Source organism: Bubalus bubalis, chromosome 2 (assembly GCF_019923935.1).
Source record: "Bubalus bubalis isolate 160015118507 breed Murrah chromosome 2, NDDB_SH_1, whole genome shotgun sequence".
Classification (NCBI taxonomy): Eukaryota; Metazoa; Chordata; class Mammalia; order Artiodactyla; family Bovidae; genus Bubalus; species Bubalus bubalis.
In genome coordinates this window covers 181,804,097-181,827,905 of record NC_059158.1, presented here as the reverse complement: position 1 = coordinate 181,827,905, position 23,809 = coordinate 181,804,097, and the positions used below count along the sequence as shown (strand labels likewise).

Sequence of the window (23,809 nt, the reverse complement as noted above, 5' to 3'; positions counted from 1 at the left end):
CTCACTGTGGTGTAATAGAGAAATCCAGCTGCCAGCAGACATTTTGCTAATAACTCTGGTAGTCATTTGCTGAGTTCCTTTCTCAGAATGCAACTAAGAATCTAGAATAGAATGTTCAAATTAAACTAAAATTATTGAGACTTGTATTTAAAGACTGCCAGTATTTCAACATCCTTTCATAATTATTTGTGAAACTAACAGAGTTCAAGGGTTCTCACCAAAAGGAAAGAAATGACGTGAAACAGTATTTAAGGACTGCTTAAGGTAGTCAGTTGCTAAAATTCTTTTCATTGTCTGAGTCAACTGGAACATAGGTAATTAGCTTAATTTTAGAAACAGATTCAAGGTTTAAATACATCAAAAACACATTTTGGTTTTCTCCCAGTGAGTATTAATTTCCTAATGGACAAATATTTTATTTACTCTTTTCCAAATAATTTATTTAATTTCAAAGTGGAATTTTTAAATTAATGGGAAGACAATCCAGGTATCAAAGGTATCCCTGGTCTCACTGCCAACATTCCAGTAACTGCAAGATAGCAGATAACGGCTGGGGCCTTACTGCTGACTGGAACCCTGAGTCAGAGAGATGCACTAGGGCTGTAGTCAGGCCATTCTGGTGTCAGTCAGACGTGGCAGTGAGCTTTCGGTTTGCTGTTTGTTTGATTCTGTGTTGTTCTTGTTACTGTTCAGTGTTTTTCTTTTCTCTTTTATTGAATTTTACTTTATTCTCTGCTTTCTGGCACCATCTCCCTTGACCTCCTTACCCTCCACCACCACCAAAAGTGCCTTTCTTTTGCCCATTTCTCTGCCTTGACTCGCCCATTTTCGTCTGTGTACAGTCTGTTCCTTGTTTCTCTGGTGGTTGCAGCTTCTGAGCTAACAATGCTTCTGTCATGCTGTGTGTTTAAAGCCTTGATTTTACAGCTGTCTCACAAAACTAAACTTGACGTGGCTGTTGGGCTGTTATTTACAGTTTATTTCTCTCTCTGCTGCACTGGTTAAAAGGACACTGTCAAGGTATTTTTTTTTTCATAATTTTTCAAGTCATTTTCCTCACTGTTTACAATAACCCATTAAAAGCTTGAAACTTAAATCTTTCGCTTCCAGAGATCCTCTCCATCATACATTCACACTGGTTTGTTGTTGTAGAGTTGCGCCTATATGTTGGACTGGTGCCATTTGAGTTTTCGTCATTAGAAGCGCATGTAAAAAGTCAAGTTTTTTGTGGTGGTGTGGGTGGGCTAAAGGGGAAAGTGTAATGAATCAAGTGGGCTGCTCAGCAAACAGAGGGAAGAAAAAAGGTCAAATTTGGTCCCTCTAACCTTGACAGTGTCCCTTTAAATATTTCTCTACCACACACCCTGGAACCCAGTTACTGAGCCTTGAAGTGCTGTGTACTTTTTCAGTATGAACTTCCCTATGTGACTGTCACTCTAGCCGTAAAGATTAAAGCTTGTCTCAGGCAAGCCACACAGTTGGCACTGGAAGAGCTTTAATCAGTACCATTTGCACACACATGTATTGGCACATTCTGCCCTATTGTAGTGGCATATGTGATCTGGCCCCCCTTGCTGCTATAGCATCCTCTTGCTAGGCATTTTAAAAGCCATATATAGAAATATCACCATTTGTACTCCAGGAAAAGCAGTCCTTCACATTGCATCTGTGATCAGTTAGGATTTCATAAATATGGAGGTTTCATATTGAAAATGTAATTGTTTCCTTTTTAAAGGAGCACCAGATTTAGAGTTTTTAGAATCATCTTTTGTAACATCATTGAGGGAATTAACACCAAGCAAAATTTCAGCTTTGCTTTGAGCTTCTCTGTATATGACCTGTATACACCCTTATGCCAGAAAGTGAAGAGGAACTAAAAAAAAGCCTCTTGATGAAAGTGAAAGAGGAGAGTGAAAAATTGGCTTAAAGCTCAACATTCAGAAAACTAAGATCATGGCGTCTGGTCCCATCACTTCATGGGAAATAGATGGGGAAACAGTGGCAGACTTTATTTTTGGGGGCTCCAAAATCACTCCAGATGGTGATTGCAGCCATGAAATTAAAAGACGCTTACTCCTTAGAAGGAAAGTTATGACCAACCTAGACAGCATATTCAAAAGCAGAGACATTACTTTGCTAACAAAGGTCCGTCTAGTCAAGGCTGTGATTTTTCCAGTGGTCATGTATGGATGTGAGAGTTGGACTGTGAAGAAAGCTGAGCACCAAAGAATTGATGCTTTTGAACTGAGAAGACTTGAGAGTCCCTTGGACTGCAAGGAGTTCCAACCAGTCCATTCTAAAGGAGATCAGTCCTGGGTGTTCTTTGAAAGGACTGATGCTGAAGCTGAAACTCCAACACTTTGGCCACCTCATGTGAAGAATTGATTCATTGGAAAAGACTCTGATGCTGGGAGGGATTAGGGGGCAGGAGGAAAAGGGGACGACAGAGGATGAGATGGCTGGATGGCATCACCAACTCGATGGACATGAGTTTAAGTGAATTCCAGGAGTTGGTGATGGGCAGAGATGCCTGGCGTGCTGCAATTCATGGGGTCACAGAGTCAGACACGACTGAGTAACTGAACTGTACTGACCTGCACCGTATCATGTCAATGAGGAAAAGTAACTGATGGGAAAGTAAATGAAATTCCTGACAAGAAGATCACTTCCATCAGCTCTCTGATAGCTGTAAAAACAGAACAAGTAGGGATGTCACCAAGAGCTCCTCTCTTTGGCTGTGGGATTGAATGGGTAGGTCAGATGTGTTTGATCCACCAAGTCCCAGGTACCACCCTGATACGTAAATGGTACCAAGCTCTAGAGCCTGATTCACAGCCTTGTTTCTCAACATAAACTAGAAGATTCTCCCAGGTATCTATTTCTTAGGCTCAGGGGGATTCTCTAATTCATAAAGATTTCCTGATGTTTTCCATGTGTAATCTTTTAGAACTTGATGCTTTAAAATATTATTTTGATTGAGTCAGTTATAGTGTCTTTCATATTTACAGTTTGAAAGGAGAATTGCCATCCTTTTCCCTTTGTTTTGGTGCAGATTATACTTCTCACCATATTCTTTTTGCCATACCGTGGCTCATCTGATAGAGTTACTTGTGTTGGCTCATCATTGAGAGGGCAGAGGCTAGTGCTTTGAAACCATCTGTTTAATTGTGAAGGGCAAAAGTGAAGGTGTTTCAAATGAGAAGCAAGAGTTTTACTGTGATGGTCTGGTCCATAATAGTTACCTCTATTCTTCCTCACCTTAGTAATTATTAGAACTTTCGTATTTTGTTCCGTATTACCAATTTTAGGTTGATTGTAAAGTGAAATTCCAAATTTGGAAACCCATTTCCCATGCCTAACTTATTATGGCAAGAGATGCTTTCCTTAGACATACTTTATTCTTCTTACTGTCCCCATGAATTCAGCAGTGGAACTGCAGATACAGTTTACTTTGGGGCTGAATTGAGCATTAGCAGAGGGATTTGTGTCAGCTAACTGATGGCATCACTACGCAGGGGCACAGCAGGGATTTAGGAGCATGTTCTTGCAGCTTAATGATCTGCTTTGCAATCTGTTCTCTTCCCCCACAGTAGTGACCCAGACTTGGTACCTCAGTTACTCGTAGTCTTAAGAGCTTTGGACATTCAACCTTGAACTTAATTGGTGCCATAAAACACTAGTACTCTGAGAATTAAGATGCTATTGTGTTCTTATTAATAGCCATGAATTTCACTTCTGTCTTCACTACCCCTACCTGAAACTGTTATCTTAGAGGGGAAGCAGATACCTTGTTCTTATTTTTTTCATCCTGCCCTTATTTACAAGGTGCTTGGGTGTGTTGACAGTCTTTGTTCTCCAGGACTTTTCCAGTGTGTTGTCTGCATGTCAGCCCGGCTTATCTCAGTGCATGTCAGCTCCAGGGCACCTTGTGCTCCACATGACTTCACTCACCACCAGTGTGAATCCTGTGGCTGTTCGTAGAGGTGGAGTTCCAGCTCTGGGGGCAAAATCATGAGAATAGGGAATATCCGGGCTGAAACATTTCATATCTCATTTAATGGAATTGACCACTTCATAGAAAAGATAGTTTGAATCATTGTCCTCAAAGGTTTCTCCTTTGAGATACATATTTTGACCTTTTAAACTGCAGAGCATTTGTGTTTTCATGGATGGCTATGTTTAATCTTGTAAGGACCAACTCTGCCCTACTTCGAATTTTCAGGTTCCTAAAGAGAAAGATGAAATGGTAGAGCAAGAGTTTAACCGGTTGCTAGAAGCTACGTCTTATCTTAGTCATCAACTGGACTTCAACGTCCTCAATAATAAGCCTGTGTCCCTTGGCCAGGCATTGGAAGTTGTCATTCAGTAAGTACTTTGATACTGCTTATTGTATTGTGGATTTCGTTTACAGATTGCTGGGTAGTGTTTTAAGTTTCCATTAAGTCTTATTTGAGCTAGTTTTCACTTATTTTCATATGATAGCTAAATCTAAAAATAAAGCTTTTTAAAATAAGTCCATACATGATCCATAAGGCTCTCTCAATTGTAAAATTCATATCTTTTATGGTATTGAATTGATTGTACTTAAATAACCTACAAAATAATTTGCCACCAGCCAACTTTCTTATTCCAAAGTCTTAGAAATTTTAGTGGGCCTTGATACCATCAAATGTTTTGGATGGGCACCTGTCTTACACAGCACGGGTAGCTGTGTGAGCAAAGCACATTTATTGCCTCTTCAGGTTACAAGAAAAGCATGTCAAAGATGAACAGATTGAACATTGGAAGAAGATAGTGAAAACTCAGGAGGAACTGAAGGAACTTCTTAATAAGGTAAAATTCTGTATTTTTATCTGTCAGTCTTTCAGTATGACATTATTGATAATTGTTGCTGGGAGAAATAGATCTTTGCTGTGACAGATTGCCTTTGACTGTTGCAAAGCTGGTCTAGTGCCCTCTGCTGGAGTCTAGGATGAAAAGGGAGATCAGCTGTGCTGGGTCAAGTTCCCACTGATGAAGACAAAACATGTCAGTAGCCAGGATCATAATTCGTTGGCCTAAGGATTTCACTTGAGGTACCAATATGAGGATATTCCTCAGTGGTACAAATAAGGGGGCCCTTCCAGAGCCCCAGCTCCAGACTGGGAAACTGTTTCTCCCCATCTTGCCAGCTGCAAACTTGGGGGCTTTATTAATTGCAAAATCTGGGTGCATCTTTTGGCTGGGCTCTTGGCCTCCCTCTTCGACTGTGCTTCATGTCTTCATCTTGTCAAAGGAAGAGGTCTCTGGCACATCTCCTTCACGAACTGTGGTGTGGAGGACACGAGAAGAGTGGCAGAGAACCAACGGCCAGAGCTGGTGTGGCGCTCCTAGTCTCAGGCTTTAACCTTCCCCTCAGAAACCTGGAAGAACTGACATTGGGAATGGTTCCTTAAGGTTCTTGATGTGATGATTTGACCTTTTACGTTTTTAAAAAACGAATCATGATAATTTGTTTCCCAAAACTGTTTTATTGGTGACAGTTTCTTTTACCTGGTAGTTAAATTTTGAATTAATTTTTATTTGGGGGACATTGTTTTTATTAATGGGATACTCCTGGTTCTTCCATTTGTTTTGGAAGACAGAGTCAATCCTGCCTATTTGATAGTGATGTGATGCCTCTGTGTTGAGCCATGTAGGATTTTTCCCTGTTATCCAATTTGGAAGAGGTACTTAATTCCATAGATGTTGCAGTGTAACCCTGTTTTGGTATAATAGCAGTTTAGGGGAGGAGCCAAAGTACATGCTTTGGTGATGAATTATGTAACTGTCTGCAATGGCAAATTTGTATTTTTCTCTCTTAGATGGTAAATTTAAAAGAGAAAATTAAAGAACTCCATCAGCAATACAAAGAAGCATCTGAAGTCAAACCACCCAGAGATATCACTGCTGAGTTCTTAGTGAAAAGCAAACACAGGGATCTAACTGCCCTGTGTAAGGTATGATGTACAAACATGCCTCCTGATTTTATTTGGAACCCTAAGTGATCGTATAGATCTGGGAAATTTTGGCCATTAGCCAGTGACAGGCGCCTGGAATAGTAAGAAGGGGGTTTGGTACACAGGAGCCCTGGAGACTTAATGGGTTAGTTTTGTCTGCTTTTTCTGCAGAATTCCTACCTTGTTTTCACAATATCATCCTTTAGCTTACCTACATCTCAGTTTAGCCCTCCGTGATAGTTTATCCATGACAGTTTAGAGTAATGTTAATGAAGGTGGACTTCAGAGTTATTGGAGTCAGTCCGTCTGGTTGAAATCTCTTAACTTAGTATCTCCTAGCCATGTGACCTTCAACTCCTTAGTCACCTCATCTGTGACATGGTCTTAAGTACTACCTTACTTGTAAAGGGATCTGAAGGGCTTATTCATACTAGAGACACAGTAAATGCATGAGAAGTGATAGTCACTATTCTTTTTTATCCTTACTGTGTAGCATACTAGTGTGTTTCTTCTTCATCCCCTTCCCCCACCACACCCCCCTGTTATGTTGCATCTTGTCTCCAAGAACAACTGTCCCTGCACCCTGACCCAGCCTTGGGCGAAGGCACTCTTGTAATTGACCTGAACGGGGGCGTGGTGCAGGCCTAACCCTCTGTGGTGCAAATAACTAGGTGCATCTCTGACTCATCCCGACCAACCCGGTTCTCTTAATTCCATCAGGAATATGATGAATTAGCTGAGACACAAGGAAAACTAGAAGAAAAACTTCAAGAGTTGGAAGCCAATCCCCCAAGGTAAATAAATGCTCCAACAGATAGCTTTTACTCTTCTCTCCATTAAATTTAGAAGGAAGATTACAAAGACCCTGGCCTCCTATGTATGCTCAGTGAATGTATTTTAGATTATTTCATGAATGGAAGGTGTCTGTGCACGCAGGACAGGGTCCTTAATACTCTGTTCTTATATGGTAATATTGAGAGTGTCCTAGATGCTTAAATCAAGGTATCTTTCTTAAAACAATAGCTTTTTCCCATAAGATTTGATATTTGAATGAAAATTGTCTTTGAGTGAGGTAGAAAGTGGTAATGCTTTTAATTTCCAAAATTCTGAGGATCAGAAAAGTGTTACACGTAATTTCTGACAGTGTACCCTTACATGGTGACAAGTGCTCCGTGTGGCATCTGGCATCCACATACATCTGCTCTTTTCTCCAGTCAGGGATGCCACCCGTCTTGCTTTTTAAAAAAATGCTTTATTCAAAATATAAAACAAACAAAAAAAGGATACAAGTAAGCTTTTATAATGCAAGGTAAATAGTATAAAGACTTTTTTTTCCAAACTAATTTTTTTATCCGAATTACAGTTAGGCCTTTGCTTTATGTAGGAAGCTTGGCACTGCTCCTAGGCACTAGCAATAAAGGGTTTAATAAGACAGATGAGATCCTGTTTTTGACTTAGAATTTCGTCACATAAGGCGTAGTCCCACTGATATCATCAACATCAGCCCATTGAGAATGGTAGTAATGCCCTTTAGTAACCTTGAGCTCCTTTGTTCTCATTTTGCAGTGATGTATATCTCTCATCAAGAGACAGACAGATACTTGATTGGCATTTTGCAAATCTGGAGTTTGCTAACGCCACGCCTCTCTCCACACTCTCCCTCAAGCACTGGGATCAGGTAAAAACTCCTTTGCCGTGTATTTTGTTGCACATGTCTCTGAGAGGCTCCTAAGAGAGACTGTTAATTTATCTGATGTGTGTTTTTAAACAGCTTTAGTTAGTTATAATGTATATACAATAAAACCTATTTTAAGTGAGCAGTTTGATATTCTGCCAAACTTAAATAATTATGAACCACCACCACATTTAAGATACAGAACGTGTCTGTCATCCTGAAAAGTTCTCTCTCGCCCCTTTGCAATCAGTCCCCAGCCCTTCAGCTCCTGGCCCTGCACAACCACCAGTTTGCTTTCTGTCGTTACAGTTTTGCTTTTCCTATAATTACATGTAAATTGAACCATACAGCACATAATTGCACTGTCTGTAGCCTTTTGTGTGTGACTTTTCATTTGGAGATTCGTTGTTGTATGTTTCAGTAGTTTGCTCCTTTTGTTGTTTAGTAATATTCATATCCATTGAATGGATATGCCACAGAATGTATCCATTCACTGGTACATATTTGGACGTTTAGGTTGTTTCGTTTTTGGCTATAAATAATTGAAGCTACTATGAACATTCATGTCTTTCTCTTGGGTAAATATCCAGAAGTAAAATTTTTACTGTGGGAAGTAGATTTTTAAAGTGTTTTCCAAACTACATTCTCATCAGTAGTGTAAGTTCTGTTGTTCTACACCCTCACCAGCACTTGATACTCTGTCAGCTTTAAATTTTTTAACTGTTTTAATGGTTGGTTAGTAATTTTTCATTGTGGTTTTAATTTGCACTTACGTGATGACCAATAAAGTGAAGCATCTTTTCATGTGCTTGCTGCTGCTAAGTCACTTCAGTCGTGTCCGACTCTGTGCGACCCCATAGACGGCAGCCCACCAGGCTCCCCCGTCCCTGGGATTCTCTAGGCAAGAACACTGGAGTGGGTTGCCATTTCCTTCTCCAATGCATGAAAGTGAAAAGTGAAAGTGAAGTCACTCAGTCGTGTCCGACCCTCAGCGACCCCAAGGACTGCAGCCTACCAGGCTCCTCCATCCATGGGAGTTCCCAGGCAAGAGTACTGGAGTGGGGTGCCATTGCCTTCTCCGTTTCATGTGCTTATTGGCCATTCATATGTCAGTTATTTGGTGAAAAGGCTGTTAGATCTCTTGCCTACTTTTAAAAAATCTAGTTGTTTGTTCTCTTGTAAGAGTTCATTATGTTCTTCAAATCCTGGATATAATTCTTTTGTCAGATTTATGGTTTGAAAATTCTTTCTTCCAGTCTGCAGCTTGCATTTTCCTTTTCTAAGTGATATCTTTCAAAGAGAAATATTTTTAATTTATAAAGTCCTATATTTGTCAACTCTTTCTTTTAGGCTTTGTCCTTTTTGTATCCTGAAAAATATTTGTCTAAACCAGGATTGCAAAGATTCTCTATCTTCTTCCTAAAGTTTTATGAATTTAGCTCTTATGTTAGGTCTATGACTCATTTTCAGTTAATTTTTGTATATAGTGGTGAGGGTAGTTCATAGTTTTCTATATGGTTATCTTATTAATCTAGCACCATCTTTTTTCTTCATTTGTCACATTTGTTGAAAATCAGTTCTTCATTCAACAGCTGTCTCTCCATGCGCCACTGTCACACCGTCCTGATCACGGTTGCTTTATTGGACAATTTGAAATCAAGTAGAATAAGCTCTTCACCTTTGTTCTCTTTTGAAAGTGTTTTGACTAGTTCAGATCTCTCAACTGCAGATCGGCACTTGCCATCTGCCTCTACAAGGATTAAATCTTGTGCTGCTGCAGCTAATTTTCAACACCCTCTGAAAGGAGTTTAGGGCAGAGAGCAGAAATGAGGCACTCTGTGCTCTGGGAAAAGCTGGCAGAACAGGTCTTCAGATAGTTAATATTTTCCAGAGCTGATTAGCCTACCTCTTGTATCTCTGGGATTCCCAGATGGCTCAGAGCTAAAGAGTCTGCCTGCAGTGCAGGTGACACAGTAGACGGGGGTTCAATCCCTGGGTCAGGAAGGTCCCCTGGAGGAGGAAACGGCAACCCACTCCAGTATTCTTGCCAGGAAAATCCCATGGACAGAGGATCTTGGCGGGCTACAGTCCGTGGGGTCCTAGAGAGTCAGACACGACTGAGCAAGCATGTGCACTTGCATCTTCTCGTATCTGAAGAGCACTGAATGCTTCATGGCAATGTCTGCTTCTTGGGACTCGCAGTAACGAGACCAGCAGTAACCTTCTGCAAAAAATACGTGCTTTGATTGCATGTGCTCACCAATTACCAGAATCAGTGTGTGCCGGCTTTCCTCCCTGCCTCTCTGGAGCAGTTTCTCAGAGCTGTCTGAAATGCTGCCTCCCTGACTATAATCCTCATTTTGCCTCAGATAAAACTTGCAGCTTGTGCATTTTTTAAGTTGACACCTCTATAAAATTTTAGAACCAGCATATCAGTTTATAAAAATTACCTTCTACGATTGTCATCTCAACAATAGTGAGTCTTGATAATCCTTGAACATGGTCTGTCTCTCCATTTATTTAGATTCTCTTTATCTCAGCAATATTTTATAGTTCTCAGTGTACCAGTCGTACACATCTTTTGTTAAGTTATTTTTAGGTGTTTTCAGTGTGATTTACTCTTGAACTTGTGACAAATCACAGCATTTCTTAGATGTTAATGAACCAGTCTCTAAATCTGAGACTTGGGCCAGACTTAAGGAGATCCAATCAGTCCATTCTGAAGGAGATCAGCCCTGGGACTTCTTTGGAAGGAATGATGCTAAAGCTGAAACTCCAGTACTTTGGCCACCTCATGTGAAGAGTTGACTCATTGGAAAAGACTCTGATGCTGGGAGGGATTGGGGGCAGGAGGAGAAGGGGATGACAGAGGATGAGATGGCAGGATGGCATCACCGACTCGATGGACATGAGTTTAGGTGAACTCTGGGAGCTGGTGATGGACAGGGAGGCCTGGCGTGCTGTGATTCATGGGGTCGCAAAGAGTCGGACACGACTGAGCGACTGAACTGAACTGAACTGAAGATTGTATAGGAGTAAATATTGTATTTTACCTACATATTTTCATTATGCATTTTCCTAGTAAAATTATTTTGACTTCCTCATCTTTAGAGCATGTCCTCGTAGTCTTTAGAATTTGAGTTATGTTAAGGATTGGACTTGTTAGTGGTACATATCTTGCAGAATTTCCAGTTTCCTTATGGTTTTTCATGTAAATACTGAATTACTCCTATCCTAGTCACTGATCTATCATTTGAAGTTTTGATATATATTCATTTCAAGTTGAATGTAGGTGATGATCCATGTGGAGATGAGTCCAGTCACTTAAGTAGTGAGTGTTCTGCTGCCAACCCAATATATTTTTATCTAATTCCTAAGAATTGTGGTATGTTTTTCCCAGAAGTTTAATGAAATTAGAAATATCAAATAACCTTCCAAAGTTTTTCTATTTGGAAGATTTTTCAGTAAATTCAGAGACATGAAATCATTTTGGGAATTCTTCCAGGCCAAATCTTGACTTCTTCACTCTATGGATTATCTTGAGCGCGTCTTTATAATCCTGTATGGCCTTCATCTAGTTTGACCAACTTAATAGTTTTGGAAGTTTTCCTCGAATTTAAAACTTTACGTTTAGGGCATGAAAACTGATTTCGCTGTTATGTAGCAGAAAATGTAATTAGGATGGTGATCCTGATGTCCTGCCACATGTGTAGTGCAGGCGAAAGTGGGAACTGTTGTGGTAGCTGATCATCTGCACTTCCTGAAGCCGCTTCCTTCCCTCTCCTGCCCTCTAGGGGCAGTCTGAGCTTGGTGGTGTAGGGCTTTGATGTTAGCAAGTCTGTCTCAGGAAAAAAGAAACTGCCCTAATTTCACTGCCCACAGTTAGCCGTAAGCGACATTTTGGCTTTTTTTCCCTTTTCCCTTCAGTTTCCTGGGGCAGCTGTAGTTAAAGACTGAGGGACTGTCCTTTAGTTTCTGTCTTAGAATATTAACTTTTCACAAGCTTGTGTTTTTCCAGTGTTGTTTTATAGGACTCAGTACAAATGACATGAGTTAGACTAAGAAAGTGTGAAAGAATGCCCTTTTCTGTCCTCCTTAGGATGATGACTTTGAGTTTACTGGCAGCCACCTGACGGTGAGGAATGGCTACTCGTGTGTGCCTGTGGCTTTAGCAGAAGGTCTGGACATTAAACTGAATACTGCGGTTCGGCAGGTTCGCTACACAGCCTCAGGTAAGTCTCTACTAGTAAGATAAATCTCTTACTCTGAAATACAGTACTGGTCTTCTGTTGAGTTTGACCTACTGAAAAAACATTAGTTACTTTTCCTGATAGAATGTTTTACAAGCTATGATTCCTGAATTAAAATTTTTTCATTTACAAAAGTATTGAGCCATTAGAGCCTTTAGAGGCTCTGACCCCATCATAGTACAAACCAGAAAATGGGGCAGTTTTCAGAGTCTCCGCTTTGAATGGATTAGCAGTTAGCGTGAATTTGTTTGTTACTGTTGTTCAGTTGCTAAGTCATGTCTGTTTGCGACCCCATGGACTACAGCTTCTCTGTCCACCATCTCCTGGAGTCTCCTCAAGGTCTTGGCCATTGAATCAATGATGCTACCTAACCATCTCATCCTCTGCCACCCTCTTCCCCTTTTGCCCTCAGTCTTTCCCATCATCAGGGTTTTTTCCAGTGAGTCAGCTCTTTGCATCAGTTGGCTAAAGTATTAGAGCTTCAGAACCTTTAGCATCAGTCCTTCTAATAAATATTTAGGGTTGATTTCCTTTAAGATTTACTGAATTAGTTTGGTATTTAGATCCAGTGAGTTTGGATCTAATTTTGCTAAGTAGATTCTTAAATACCAGGAATTGGGCCCCTAGGCTCCATTGAGAGCCACCCCTTGTATTTTACCATCTGCATCTTCATCTTTGGCTTTTCCTGTTCAGGTGGGCCAACTGCTTAGGCTGGTTTCTCGTTTTGGGAGCAGTTTTGCTGATAGGTTGACCTCGGAGCCTGAACTGCCCTTTGATTCCTATGGCAGTGGTCTCTGTGCTCATTTTTGCTGCTTTCAGGATACAGTTCATTTGGAGTGCAGAGAACCCGTCATTCCAACCACTTTTGGAATTTACTTGAACACCTTAGAAAAGCTTGTTGATCCCCCTCTGTACAGACTCTCATGACAAATGGAGATGTGGCCACCAATCTTGCCACATTTTTTTTTTTTTTTAACAACAAATGAAACAATTTTCCATTTAATTTTCTCTTCAGAGGCAGCTTCTAGCTGATGGTGTTAAGATCTGCAGCCTTTAAATAGCCATTTGCAGGCAGGTGGAGAATAGTGAAACTAGTTTTTTGTGTCATTTTCCTTAATTCTGCAGCCACAGAAGATGGGCACGTATGGAGCACTCACTCTTATTTTGAGCTGTTTGTGTATTTTTTGGAAATTATGTGAAGAGGCATTCATTGAGGAAAAAATGGAACACAATTGAGAGAAAACTACATTACCCGACTTACAGTACCTTTTCTGTGGTCAGCTTTGAGCTCGCTCACATCCTGGCAGGCTAAGCACCACACCCTGGTGCATCTCGAGAACAGCAGCTCTGGCTGCAGGCTGCACCCCCAGGCCTGCACAGCAGTCTTCTGTCTGCTGGCGCCACTCGCCTCCTGGTCCTCAGGAGCTCCTTAACCGCAGTGGAGAGGCATTGCTTCTGCTGGAATAGGCATTTTACTCTTAATTTTGGTCTAAATTTATAAAACTTGGTAAATGATAAGGTCTTGTTAGTACAGAAGAGCACTAGGGTCAGTCAGGAAGGTGTGGGGTGGTATGGTGGTGAAGTTCGAGGACTCTGAAGTTGACTGTTGGGTCTGAATCCTGGCACTTGTTACCTATATGGCTTCAGACAAGTTACTTCACTTCTGCCTCAGTTTTCTTTTGTAAAAAATGAGTAGAACTGATGTCATAGGCAGGTAGTAAGAGCCGCCTGAGACAGCATGTGGAGGCCGCTGTGCACGAAATGTTCAGTGCCCTTGTCAGTCTCATCCTATCACCAAGAAAGCCTTTTCCCTCCAATCTCTCTAGGGTGCGAAGTGATAGCTGTGAATACCCGCTCCACAAGCCAGACCTTCATTTATAAGTGTGACGCGGTCCTCTGTACCCTTCCCTTGGGCGTCTTGAAGCAGCAGCCACCAGCTGTTCAGTTTGTGCCGCCTCTTCCTGAGTGGAAAACATCTGCAGTCCAAAGGATGGGATTTGGCAACCTCAACAAGGTAACTGGGCACCTCTCTACATTCCCAGTGCACAAGTACCACTCTGATGTCAGGGTGAGGGCTGTCCGTTCACTCCCTTTACTTCCTAATTATATATCAAAGTATCCACGAGAACTGTCTTCTGAGGTCACTTCTCAAACCCAGGCCTAGAGAAAGAGAGCGCTAAAGGTCCTCCTGAGTAGTTATTTATAATAGGGATTTCTAAACTTATATTGAGAGTAGATTAGGGGAAACTTTCTGAGGAAGAAGTACTTCCCTGTTGGGACACGGCTGTGCTTACAGCCCTGTTCTCTGGATTCCACCACCAGCTCACGTGCTTCTCTCTCACCACAGGTCGTGTTGTGCTTTGACCGGGTGTTCTGGGACCCAAGTGTCAATTTGTTTGGCCATGTTGGCAGCACAACTGCAAGCAGAGGTGAACTCTTCCTCTTCTGGAACCTCTATAAAGGTAACTGCTTTCCAGTTTTCATCTTTTTCACATCATTATAGGAATAGAGAATCAGTAATATTATACTCGCCTTCAAGGAGTGCACAGCTTAGTGGGAAGTATGCATAGTAAGGAGGCAGGCAGCCTCAGGAAGGGGCAGTAAGGAGAGGAGTGAGGGTGCGAGCCCCGGCGCCGCAGGAGGAAACGTAGGAAGGAGGACTCTGCTCAGCCAGGGGCCAGCCCCGGGAGAGCTTCTGGGGAAGGAAAACGTGAACTCCTCATGCTCAGGCGCTTGTGTCTGACCTGCCCCTGAATCTTTGATCACTTCTTGTTTTATATTCTTATGTAATTGGGTTGCTCTTAGCTTTATTTAGAACTTCTTTAAAAAAAAGAAAGAAAAGTATATTTAGATACTACCTCATCCTAAGAAAAAGGTGTAAGACATTCTGTGCAGCAGTTTCAGGAGGCCTGGCCTTGACGGTGCAGACACACGGATTAACCAGTTTGACTGCCACCCTGGTTCTTGCCATCACTCCTTACTGCCTGATACCGAAGCATCCTGCACGTGGCCATCCTTCATCCTTCATTTGCTCCCTGGGCACGGCGCTTCCAGCGACCACTGAACACTCTCTCTTTCCACTGCCCACCTTCCAGTCCAAGCCACTCTTAGCTGTGCATACCTGTCCAATCACCAGTAACCACTGACTGCTGTCCCCGCTTCTTTTTTTTTTGATGGTTTTCATTTTCATGGCCAGCATGAAGGGTAATTAATCTAACCCTTCCTTTCTATCAGCTTCCTCATTGTCCATCCCTTCCCCAGCCTCCAGGCACACTTGTCTGCTCCCCCGGAACCGAAATGCACCATCCTGTCTGCTACTTCTGCATTGTACTGGGGCCTGGGCCTGGGCTGCTTTTTTTCTTCTCCTTTTGTTTCTTGCCAGCCTGGCATACTCTACCCAGCCTTCAGTCTTGACCTAAAAGACTCTTTCAAAGAGACCTTCCAGGATACATCTGTCCCCACGGCCTCAAATGTAAATGATGTCCTGTGTTCTTTTCTCTCTAGTCTGTGTTTTCGCAGCTTTTATCATAGTTCGTAATTACATATCTGATTTTTTGGTTGCCCTTTGGGGTCTATAGTTTTTATATCCCCAGCATCTAATACTGTGCCTATCGCATAGCCTGTTGCACACAGCGCCATGAAATGGGTGAGGAACGGTAATGGTGAGTATGACAGCTAAGAGGCTGCAGCCCTGGTCATGGAGATGTCTTGAAGGATTCTGTGCCTAAATAAAGGGCCACTTGTTAGCAGGGTCTGAAGTGTATCATCAGGACTTCGGTATTCTGCCAGGTTACATGCAGTGAAGTACATGAGTCACATTTCACTTACAGCTCCCTTCAGGGGGCGGATTCAAGTTGCTAGTTCAGAAACACGTCTAGTCTGTTGGCCGTCAGATTTCAAACAGCCAAGAGTAATGTGGGACCTGACAAGGAAGTACTTGGAAAAAGTCTGTAGGACTCTAGAATTGTCCTTTGTTTCTTCAGCTCCAATACTGTTGGCACTCGTGGCAGGAGAAGCTGCTGGCATCATGGAAAACATAAGTGATGATGTGATTGTTGGCCGATGCCTGGCCATCCTCAAGGGGATTTTTGGCAGCAGCGCGGTGCCCCAGGTGAGTAACCAGGGCGGGGCAGTCAGGGATCTGGGGCCGTAAGACTACAGGAGGGTTCGACGGATCTCCAGTCGCAGCATAGATTCTTGGTCAGGGCAGTTTCAGCCAGAATCAAGTGTGTGCTGGGTTTACTGTGTAGAGTTCATGCCCCAAGTAGTTTTGAGAAAAGCCCCCCCAGTGCATGGGCCCGGGGATTGAGAAGGCTGTGTGCTGCCTTTGCTCACTTGTGTTGTTTGTTGTCTCTATGTGTGAAGTCACACTCCTCACCTGCCCCCCAACTTCCCCAACCACCTTTTAAAGTGGCCAAACTCCCTTAAGGAAGTTTTAAGAGATTATCTTGATACTTCTTTCCTATTATTAAGTCCATTGAAACACTCTTATGATTCCTTTGAGATAAGGCATATTAATGCTTCATGTGAATTTTAGAATCAAAGGGGAATACAGGTCAAGCCCTAGGTGGATCTCTGGATTCATAACGAAGGCAGCCTGGAACCTCCTCTCAGCCTAAGAAGGCATTTGTGTTTTGTTTCCGAGCAGCCGCATTCATCACTTGGCCAGCACTCATGTCTCACTGTATCCCAGCCCATCACAGCTTTTCCACCTTTCAGAAATGCATGATTTGTCCTTGGTGTCCAGTAATAACTTCCACTCTTATCTTTTTCTTTAGCCCAAGGAAACTGTGGTATCTCGCTGGCGTGCTGATCCCTGGGCCCGAGGCTCCTATTCTTACGTAGCCGCAGGATCATCTGGAAATGACTATGACTTAATGGCTCAGCCAATCACTCCTGGCCCCTCAATTCCAGGTGCCCCACAGGTGAGAAACTGGCAAACTCTACCTGAGCTTATTTGGAAATAGGCCAGTATCCCAGGATTTCGGGGTAAAAATAGTGCTACTGGTTTGGTTGTTTTGTTTTTTCGTGTGTGTTCTTTAAGATTTTAATTTTTTTAAAAAAGATTTTCTTCAAATTTTTAATCTGTTCTCGAACCTTTCAAGAGCAGAGGGGAAGGGAGGAGAAATATTTTGTGTGTCTGATCTGTTACTTATTGGCTTTGTCTAGTCTTTGTTCAGAATGGAAGAGTCCAAGTATAGACCAGTTACTTTTTCCTCATTCAGATTGTGTGTTTTAATCGTGCCCCATTTTGTACTGGCTCACAGGATTGTTGCAGCATCCCAGTTACTTAGGGGCCTCCAGGAGATGCCCCTGAGAAATAACCTGAGGTCTTTATGAAGTCATGGTTTCCCAGAACCCTGTGGCGAGTCAGGTCTGCTCTAAACTGAGGCAGGTGTCCCAGAATAAGAACAAGTACTGTGTTCTCTGTGGTACAGAGTAGTCAGGACACCATGCCCCCAGTACACGCTACCTCAGGCGAAGGAAGCTATAAATAAGTCCAGCTGCATCACCCTAGAATAAGGCTGCACTGAGTTTTAGTGCCCCATCTCTACCTCTCTGTGCTTTAGGGAGTTGCCTGCTAAGAAGGGAGAGACCCTTTTTGGTAGGATGATGAACCAGTAATGGAACGGAGGTAGTGAGCCTTCAAAGGCCAACAGGAGTTTGGCAGTTCAAATACAATAAGGCGGCATATTTGCAGCCTGCTGATTTTCTCTAACTTTTTTTCCTGAAATAGCCTATTCCACGACTCTTCTTTGCTGGAGAACATACAATCCGTAACTACCCAGCCACAGTCCATGGTGCTCTGCTGAGTGGGCTGCGAGAAGCAGGAAGAATTGCAGACCAGTTCTTGGGGGCCATGTACACACTGCCTCGCCAGGCCACACCCGGCGTCCCTGCACAGCAGTCCCCGAGCATGTGAGACAGACGTGTTAAGGGAAGAAGCCTGTGCGCGTGTCGTGTCTTTGGCTGCATAAGCAAAGCTCTTCTAGCAATATAGATTCCACTGAGAAACTCACCCCGCATCTGGGCTCCAGCTCAGCTGCTGAAGCAAAGCCCATGATGGTCAGGTGGCTGAGGAGGTTGCCTCCTCTAAGTGACTTAGAGCCAGGGAGGCACTTGTTGCATTAGTATGAGAGTCTGTGTTCTTCATTAGGACTGAGGGAAGCAAGTACTGGGAGAGAACGTCTTTGTCTGTCTGTGGTGGTTTTTTATATTTTGAGAATAAAACTTCATAGAAAATCAGGACTGATTTTTGTTTCCCTTGGGGTTAGAGTTCTATCTAAAGCTGTTACTCCTTTGAAAATGCCAAGTTTATCCATGTTAAAATGAGATAAATGAGAAAATGGTTTGCTGTGATCAGAAGACAGGACCTACGATTTTCACATGGGAGCAAAATGCTTATCTGTGGGGCTAGACTCGCCCACCACCGGGACTGTGGGGTGACCATGTGCCAGGGGTATGAACCTGCAGGTCATGCATATGGGTGTTAGGAAGCTGAATGAATTGTCAAGATAAAACACAGGCCATGACACAAAGTTTGACTAGGCCTCTGGCAGACCGTTCGGGCGTTATTCCCCTAGATTCACTCCCATGGGTATGCTAACTTTCCATGTCTCTCCAAGGCGCTGATACAAAAGTTTAAGATCAAGGGTTTAGATAACAGCTACGCAGACTGTCAGGATATTCCATTTCCTTGCTCCTTCAGCTTCTACTGACTGTATTCCTTGGCTTGTGGCCCCTTCCCCATTTTTTTTTTTTTTCCTTTTTCTTTTTCTTTTTTTTTTTTTCCCCCTTCCCCATTTTAAAAACACATTACCCCAATCTCTGCTTCCATCTTCACGCCATCTTGTTCTGGTCTCCCTCTTATAAGGATACTTCTGATTTAAGGGCCACCCAGATCACCTCTCCTGTGTCAGAATGCTTGGTCATATTTGCAAAGTCATCTTCGCCATGTAAGGTTAAAATGTTTTTACAAAAAAGGAACTGCACCTGTTTCTTCCAAAGGGCTCCTAACAAACTATGTTACCCTAAGTGTAGGTACATAATCTGCTTCAATAAGTTGGATTTTACTCCTGTTAGTCAATTCTTTCCTAAAAATAGTTTAAATGAGATTTTATCCTTAGTAAGATTTAAGGACATTATAGTCTGACTAGAAGGTGGAGATGGAGAGGGCATTTTTCCCTCGTTAGAATGAATGACAACCATGGGAGAATTTGCACACCAAGATTAGGACAAGTGGGGTAACCATGACGTAAAGCTGAGAACATGGAGGAGAAAGTATACTGACTTGGGAACAAACCTATGTTTGAACCCTAGCTTTGCCATGAACATCTGTTACCTCAGGGGCTTACGTGTCTGATGTAGTGATACATGCTTTTTAAAGAGTTTGTGTTATTTAATGACACAGGCAGCCTGGGAGATACAGATGGTGGTTTTGTGTGTATGTGATGACAGATAAGCCTGAAAGTAAAATGCAGCAATGAAATAACTGCTTTATGATTCTAACTCCACTTACATGAGTCTGAGGAAACATCTATAGCCTCAGCTGTTTCCAGTCCTTAATGACATCTGTAATTGGCTGAGTATTTTCAGTAAAACACAGTGAAATATACTAGCTGCACCAATGCATAGCAACAGTTGTACACAGAGATGACATCAAGGAGAATGGCATCACTGACGCACACTCACACAGAGCATGTGGAAACTAGGGAGCTTTATTGGTTACATATTGTGCTGCAGAGCCAACAGACCGCATTAGAGCCAGAGGATACATGCAGACAGGCAGCTTCGACTATACACATGCACCCCAGGAGCCCTGAGTCATTGCTCATGGCTTTGCCCTGGTTTCCAGCGACAGGGTCTGGCCTCCTCGGTCCCGTGCTTGGAGCAGGAATGTAAGAGAAGCTGCTGCACCCAGCCTCCAAGGGGCAAGGGAGCGGCCAGAGGACCTGCCTGAGCGAGTAGGTGTAGACCGCCACACTGATGTGTCCCCAGCGAGGGGGCCTATAAGGTAATAACAGTTTATTTGAGGGCTACTTCCCTAGCCCTCCCATCTTTAAAATACAAAAAAAAAAAAAAAAAAAAAAAAAAAAATAGACTTTATTCTCTTAAAAATACATTCCATTCAGTACATGTTCTGAGCTGTGAAGCAGCAGGAAAATAGGGCCCCTTTCCTATGCTCTTGGCTGTGAGGCTGTGAGAACCCTGTTCCCAACCTGGGGTACTTAAAAGGGAATCCCTAAAAGCAGCTCTTCCAAAGCAGTCTTGTCAGAGTAACAATAAGCCCACACCAACAAAGGCAGCTGGGGACCCAGACAGGGGGTCCCCAGTCCTTTCCTGGGAAGTGGAAGCACTTGGCACTAACCCACTGAATGTAAAGAAGTAAAACTACCCCGAGATGACAAGTCCAAGATCAGTACAGACGCCCCCACCCCCATGAGAGGATGATGAGTTATGTGCAAGCTCGCCTGTGGCTGAGGTTGGAGTCCTTGGCCCCACTGCAGAGCCCTTCAACCCACCCTGTAACTGTTTCCTTGCCGCACAAAAGCAGAACAGCCACAGCTTCCTTGTCCACCATCCCCACCCTTGCTTTCTCTGGTTGTTTCGCATGTCACAAGGGGTGAGACAGGCGGCAACAGGTGGCGGAGACCAGCTCCTTGCGTGTAGCCAGCTCTGCCTCCAGCGCCCCTTCCTCCAGCCGAGCAGCTCTTGGAGTGCCAGGTTCCCCGACCCTCCTAGGAGCCCTCCCGCAACCACACATCTGCCAGGAAAAGTCCGAGTCAGAGCCAGGCTGTGGAAGAGACTGGTTGTACAAAGTGGGTGTGTTGGCTGGGACAGTGGGAATATTTGGCTTGATGAGACAATTATTCAACTCCTAGGTCTCCCACTTGGAAGTTTCCTCCAGGACCTCTGATGGTGAGGTCTGGGGCCAGACAGTCATGCCTAGATTTCTTTTTGGAAATGGGCCTTCCAACTTTGGAATCTGAGAGCCAGCCTTGCCAGCCATTTGAAGCCCAGAGGAACTGTGCCTCTAGCCTTCACTTGCTATTACAAATAGTATTTTCTGCAATGTTGAGGACATTTAAAAATAAAATATATTTTACAGCGGGCTCTAGAAAGTGTGCAGGATAAGGAAACAATATTTATCCTGAAATAGTTGTACAGTCAAACCCTATTGCACTCAAGAGTTGAAGTCAGCAGCCCCAGCAAGAGGGCACCACGGCTGTCCCTCTCCCACAGAGCATTCGGGGCGGTGGCAGATGCTGGTGCTGCTGAACTGTGGAAAGATCCAGACTTTGGCACCAGGAGCTACAGCACCAGAATCCAGGGCTCCAGACGCCCAAAGAGACAAGAATTATTGCCGAGACCTTTGCCGGCATGGTCTGGCGCCTGTTTCCACCCATAGAGAGCCACAGACCTAACTTCTGTAGTCTCAGTTGACTACCACAGAGGTCTGTTTCCTCTGGACTCTCAGGGTTGCTGACCAGTGAAGAGTGGCAGGGAGGCTACAAGTGAGGGGCTGCAGCCTTGAGCCAGGAAAAGCAGCAGGAAGAGATTCTGAAAACAGCATCTTGAGCATCTGAGGCAGCGATGAGGAGAAAAGGCAAACCACATTACAACCCTTGGATTGGCAAACCTCCGGGAAATGGAAGTATGAGCAAAACACTCCTGTCCGTGAAAGTCAGGTAGGTGCTCCCCAAGCCTCCTCCAAGATCGCCAAACCTAATGCAGACAAGGGAGGGGTGAATGCTGGTTCCCACCCTGAGTGGAGGCAGAGAAGATTCGAGAAGCACTGGAACCGGGGATACACCAACTTGTGTCATGGAAAGCACGTGGCCTGCTGTGCAGCACTGGGCAAGGTTGGTGTTGAGAAGGGCCACAGAAACCATCTAATCTAACCCTTCCATTTTACAGACTGGAAAAACAGGGCCAAGGTAACTTCTCTGAGTTCATCCTCTCGACATTGAAACACAGGAAACTGAAAAGAAATAAGGCCCAGAAAAACAAAGGCAGTGGGAAGGACACATGTAAACCCATTTGGACAATACTTTCCAACAGTGAGAATTAACCCCCTACAGGGTGGAAACAAAACTTACAATACCATGTTTTAGGACCCTTAGAGACCATCCATTTTAAAGAACTAATTTTATAGATAGGGGAACTGAGGCCCCAAGAGGACAATGATTTGCCCAAGGTCACACAGGAGGAAGTATAAAGCCATGAAGAAAATAGCTTTCTCAAGTTCTACTCCAATGCCATCTTTCATTACGAAGGAACACTGTCAGCTTCATAAAGGTAGCCTTTGAAAAGGGATCCCTTTGAGCTGATAGAATGCTATAGAAAAAGCAGTGTGAAGAACATATGGTTCTTCCCCAGGGGACTGGTACAAGGATGTACCAGGTTTTTTTCGGTTTTTCTTTCCGTGGCTTCCTGAAAGGCTGGCTGCTTTCTGAACCGTGTAAGCCTGGGGCTCTCGATGGGCATGTTTACCTTTCCTCCAAAGTCGTCACGACGATCGCTGGTTTGCAGCGCTCACGGGCCCGCTTCTGGTAGGATGCATCAGCCTGGTAAAGTGCGATACCTCCTCCTCGGGGGACCAGGAGGAGGAACAAAGTCCACGCCTTTTTCATGGAGCTATTGCTTTATGGAGTGACTGAAGGGAAATCGCTTCTTCCTGTCCGCTCTCCCCCACGCTGGCACTTCCTAGAAGGCAGAGGATGCTGGGTCTGGCCCAGTGGAGTTTGGGAATATTCCAGAGGAGATGACGCAGTCAGCCTGAGGTCTCCAGAGAGCTCTTCCTGCAGAAGAGCAGGCCAGGCCAGCAGCACAGTGGGTGCCCAGGGAAGGAGACACATGAGGCTCGTGCGCTCCCAGGTGCCTTAGGAAGGTGAGCAGAGAGCCAGGGTTGGTGACGAGGGACGATGCCATTCCAGTAGGTAGGTAGGGTACCTGTGTGCTCTGCCCCTGGAAAACGATGGTCAGCCAGGGGGACAAGTCAGAGAAATGTCAACCTAAAGGGTAGTTCCGTAAACCCTTAGAGGCAATACAGATCTCTTGCTGTAAAAGTCTGAGGAATGCCACAGGGGAAGAAACGGAGGCCCCCCAGATGGAGCTGATGGCTGGTGGGTGCACAGGCCCCTAGGGCGAACGAGTGAGCTGGATGTGGTGAGGATACTAAGGAATCAGAATGTTAACCACACAGAACGGGTTGCCCTACAACACAGACCCCACCGAGGAGCTGGGAAGAGATTTGGCTGCTGTTGTGTGGTGGGGATCCAAGGGGTTTTCTAGGTCTTTCCTCATTTGGGGGCCGGACTGGCCCATCCTACCTGGGGGACGGGGACAAGAAGAGAAAACTCATGCATCAGGGAAGGCTGGGCCCGGGTGGCCACGCACAGCTTGTAGTTTCTGATCCCCTCTGGCCAACTGGCAAGCAAGGGGCCACACCCAGGCTCTCCGCAGTCTCCCAGCCAAGGCCTGGGGTCTGGCCTGGCTCTTCCTCAGGGCGGGAAGGTGGACAAGCTGAGAAACAGGGGCAGAGGAGACGGCAGGTGTCGCCCGCCGGCTCAGTTGTCCTCGGCACAGGGCCTGGTGGGCCGCAGCCGCTGCTCAGCCCGCGCGCGCCCGGGCTCCGGCAGCCCCTGCGTCACGGACAGTTCAGACCTCTCAAGGGAGTTGTGCAGTCGTCTGTAGATGCTGAGGGTGCAGTCGTCCCCTTCCTCCTGTGCCAACAGGACAAAAGTCAGCTGCGCAGGACAGCCCAAGTGAGGATCGAGATGCCCGCACGCCCAACCCCATGGTCCTTCCCTGTGGAGGGAGATGGGGTACAGAGAGCCAGCAGCAGAGCTGGCAAGGGAAGGCCGGCAGACAAGCTCCTGCGCCAGTTCTGAGCTGCTCAGGGC

General features: G+C 44.3%; 2 protein-coding genes across 8 annotated transcripts in view; one reads left to right on the top strand and one right to left on the bottom strand.

Moving 5' to 3' along the window:
* Positions 1 to 18,149, top strand: part of KDM1A (lysine demethylase 1A) — a 66,090-nt gene extending 47,941 nt beyond the window's left edge. For both annotated transcript variants that reach the window (XM_025278755.3, XM_006056545.4), the window contains 11 exons: positions 4,223 to 4,365; positions 4,743 to 4,833; positions 5,844 to 5,978; positions 6,699 to 6,772; positions 7,545 to 7,656; positions 11,753 to 11,885; positions 13,730 to 13,917; positions 14,251 to 14,365; positions 15,887 to 16,014; positions 16,682 to 16,828; positions 17,641 to 18,149. In XM_025278755.3, coding sequence (XP_025134540.3) covers positions 4,223 to 4,365; positions 4,743 to 4,833; positions 5,844 to 5,978; positions 6,699 to 6,772; positions 7,545 to 7,656; positions 11,753 to 11,885; positions 13,730 to 13,917; positions 14,251 to 14,365; positions 15,887 to 16,014; positions 16,682 to 16,828; positions 17,641 to 17,826 — 1,452 coding nt within the window. In that variant the 3' untranslated portion in view covers positions 17,827 to 18,149. The remainder of the gene's footprint in view (positions 1 to 4,222; positions 4,366 to 4,742; positions 4,834 to 5,843; positions 5,979 to 6,698; positions 6,773 to 7,544; positions 7,657 to 11,752; positions 11,886 to 13,729; positions 13,918 to 14,250; positions 14,366 to 15,886; positions 16,015 to 16,681; positions 16,829 to 17,640) is intronic.
* Positions 18,150 to 19,603: 1,454 nt separating this feature from the next.
* LUZP1 (leucine zipper protein 1) overlaps positions 19,604 to 23,809 on the bottom strand; it is a 102,615-nt gene continuing 98,409 nt past the window's right edge. For 5 of the 6 annotated variants that reach the window (XM_006056549.4, XM_006056547.4, XM_006056550.4 and 2 more), the window contains one exon: positions 19,604 to 23,629. In XM_006056549.4, the coding sequence (XP_006056611.2) occupies positions 23,474 to 23,629 (156 nt within the window). In that variant the 3' untranslated portion in view covers positions 19,604 to 23,473. The remainder of the gene's footprint in view (positions 23,630 to 23,809) is intronic. The other variant, XM_006056551.4, reaches the window with a different exon arrangement.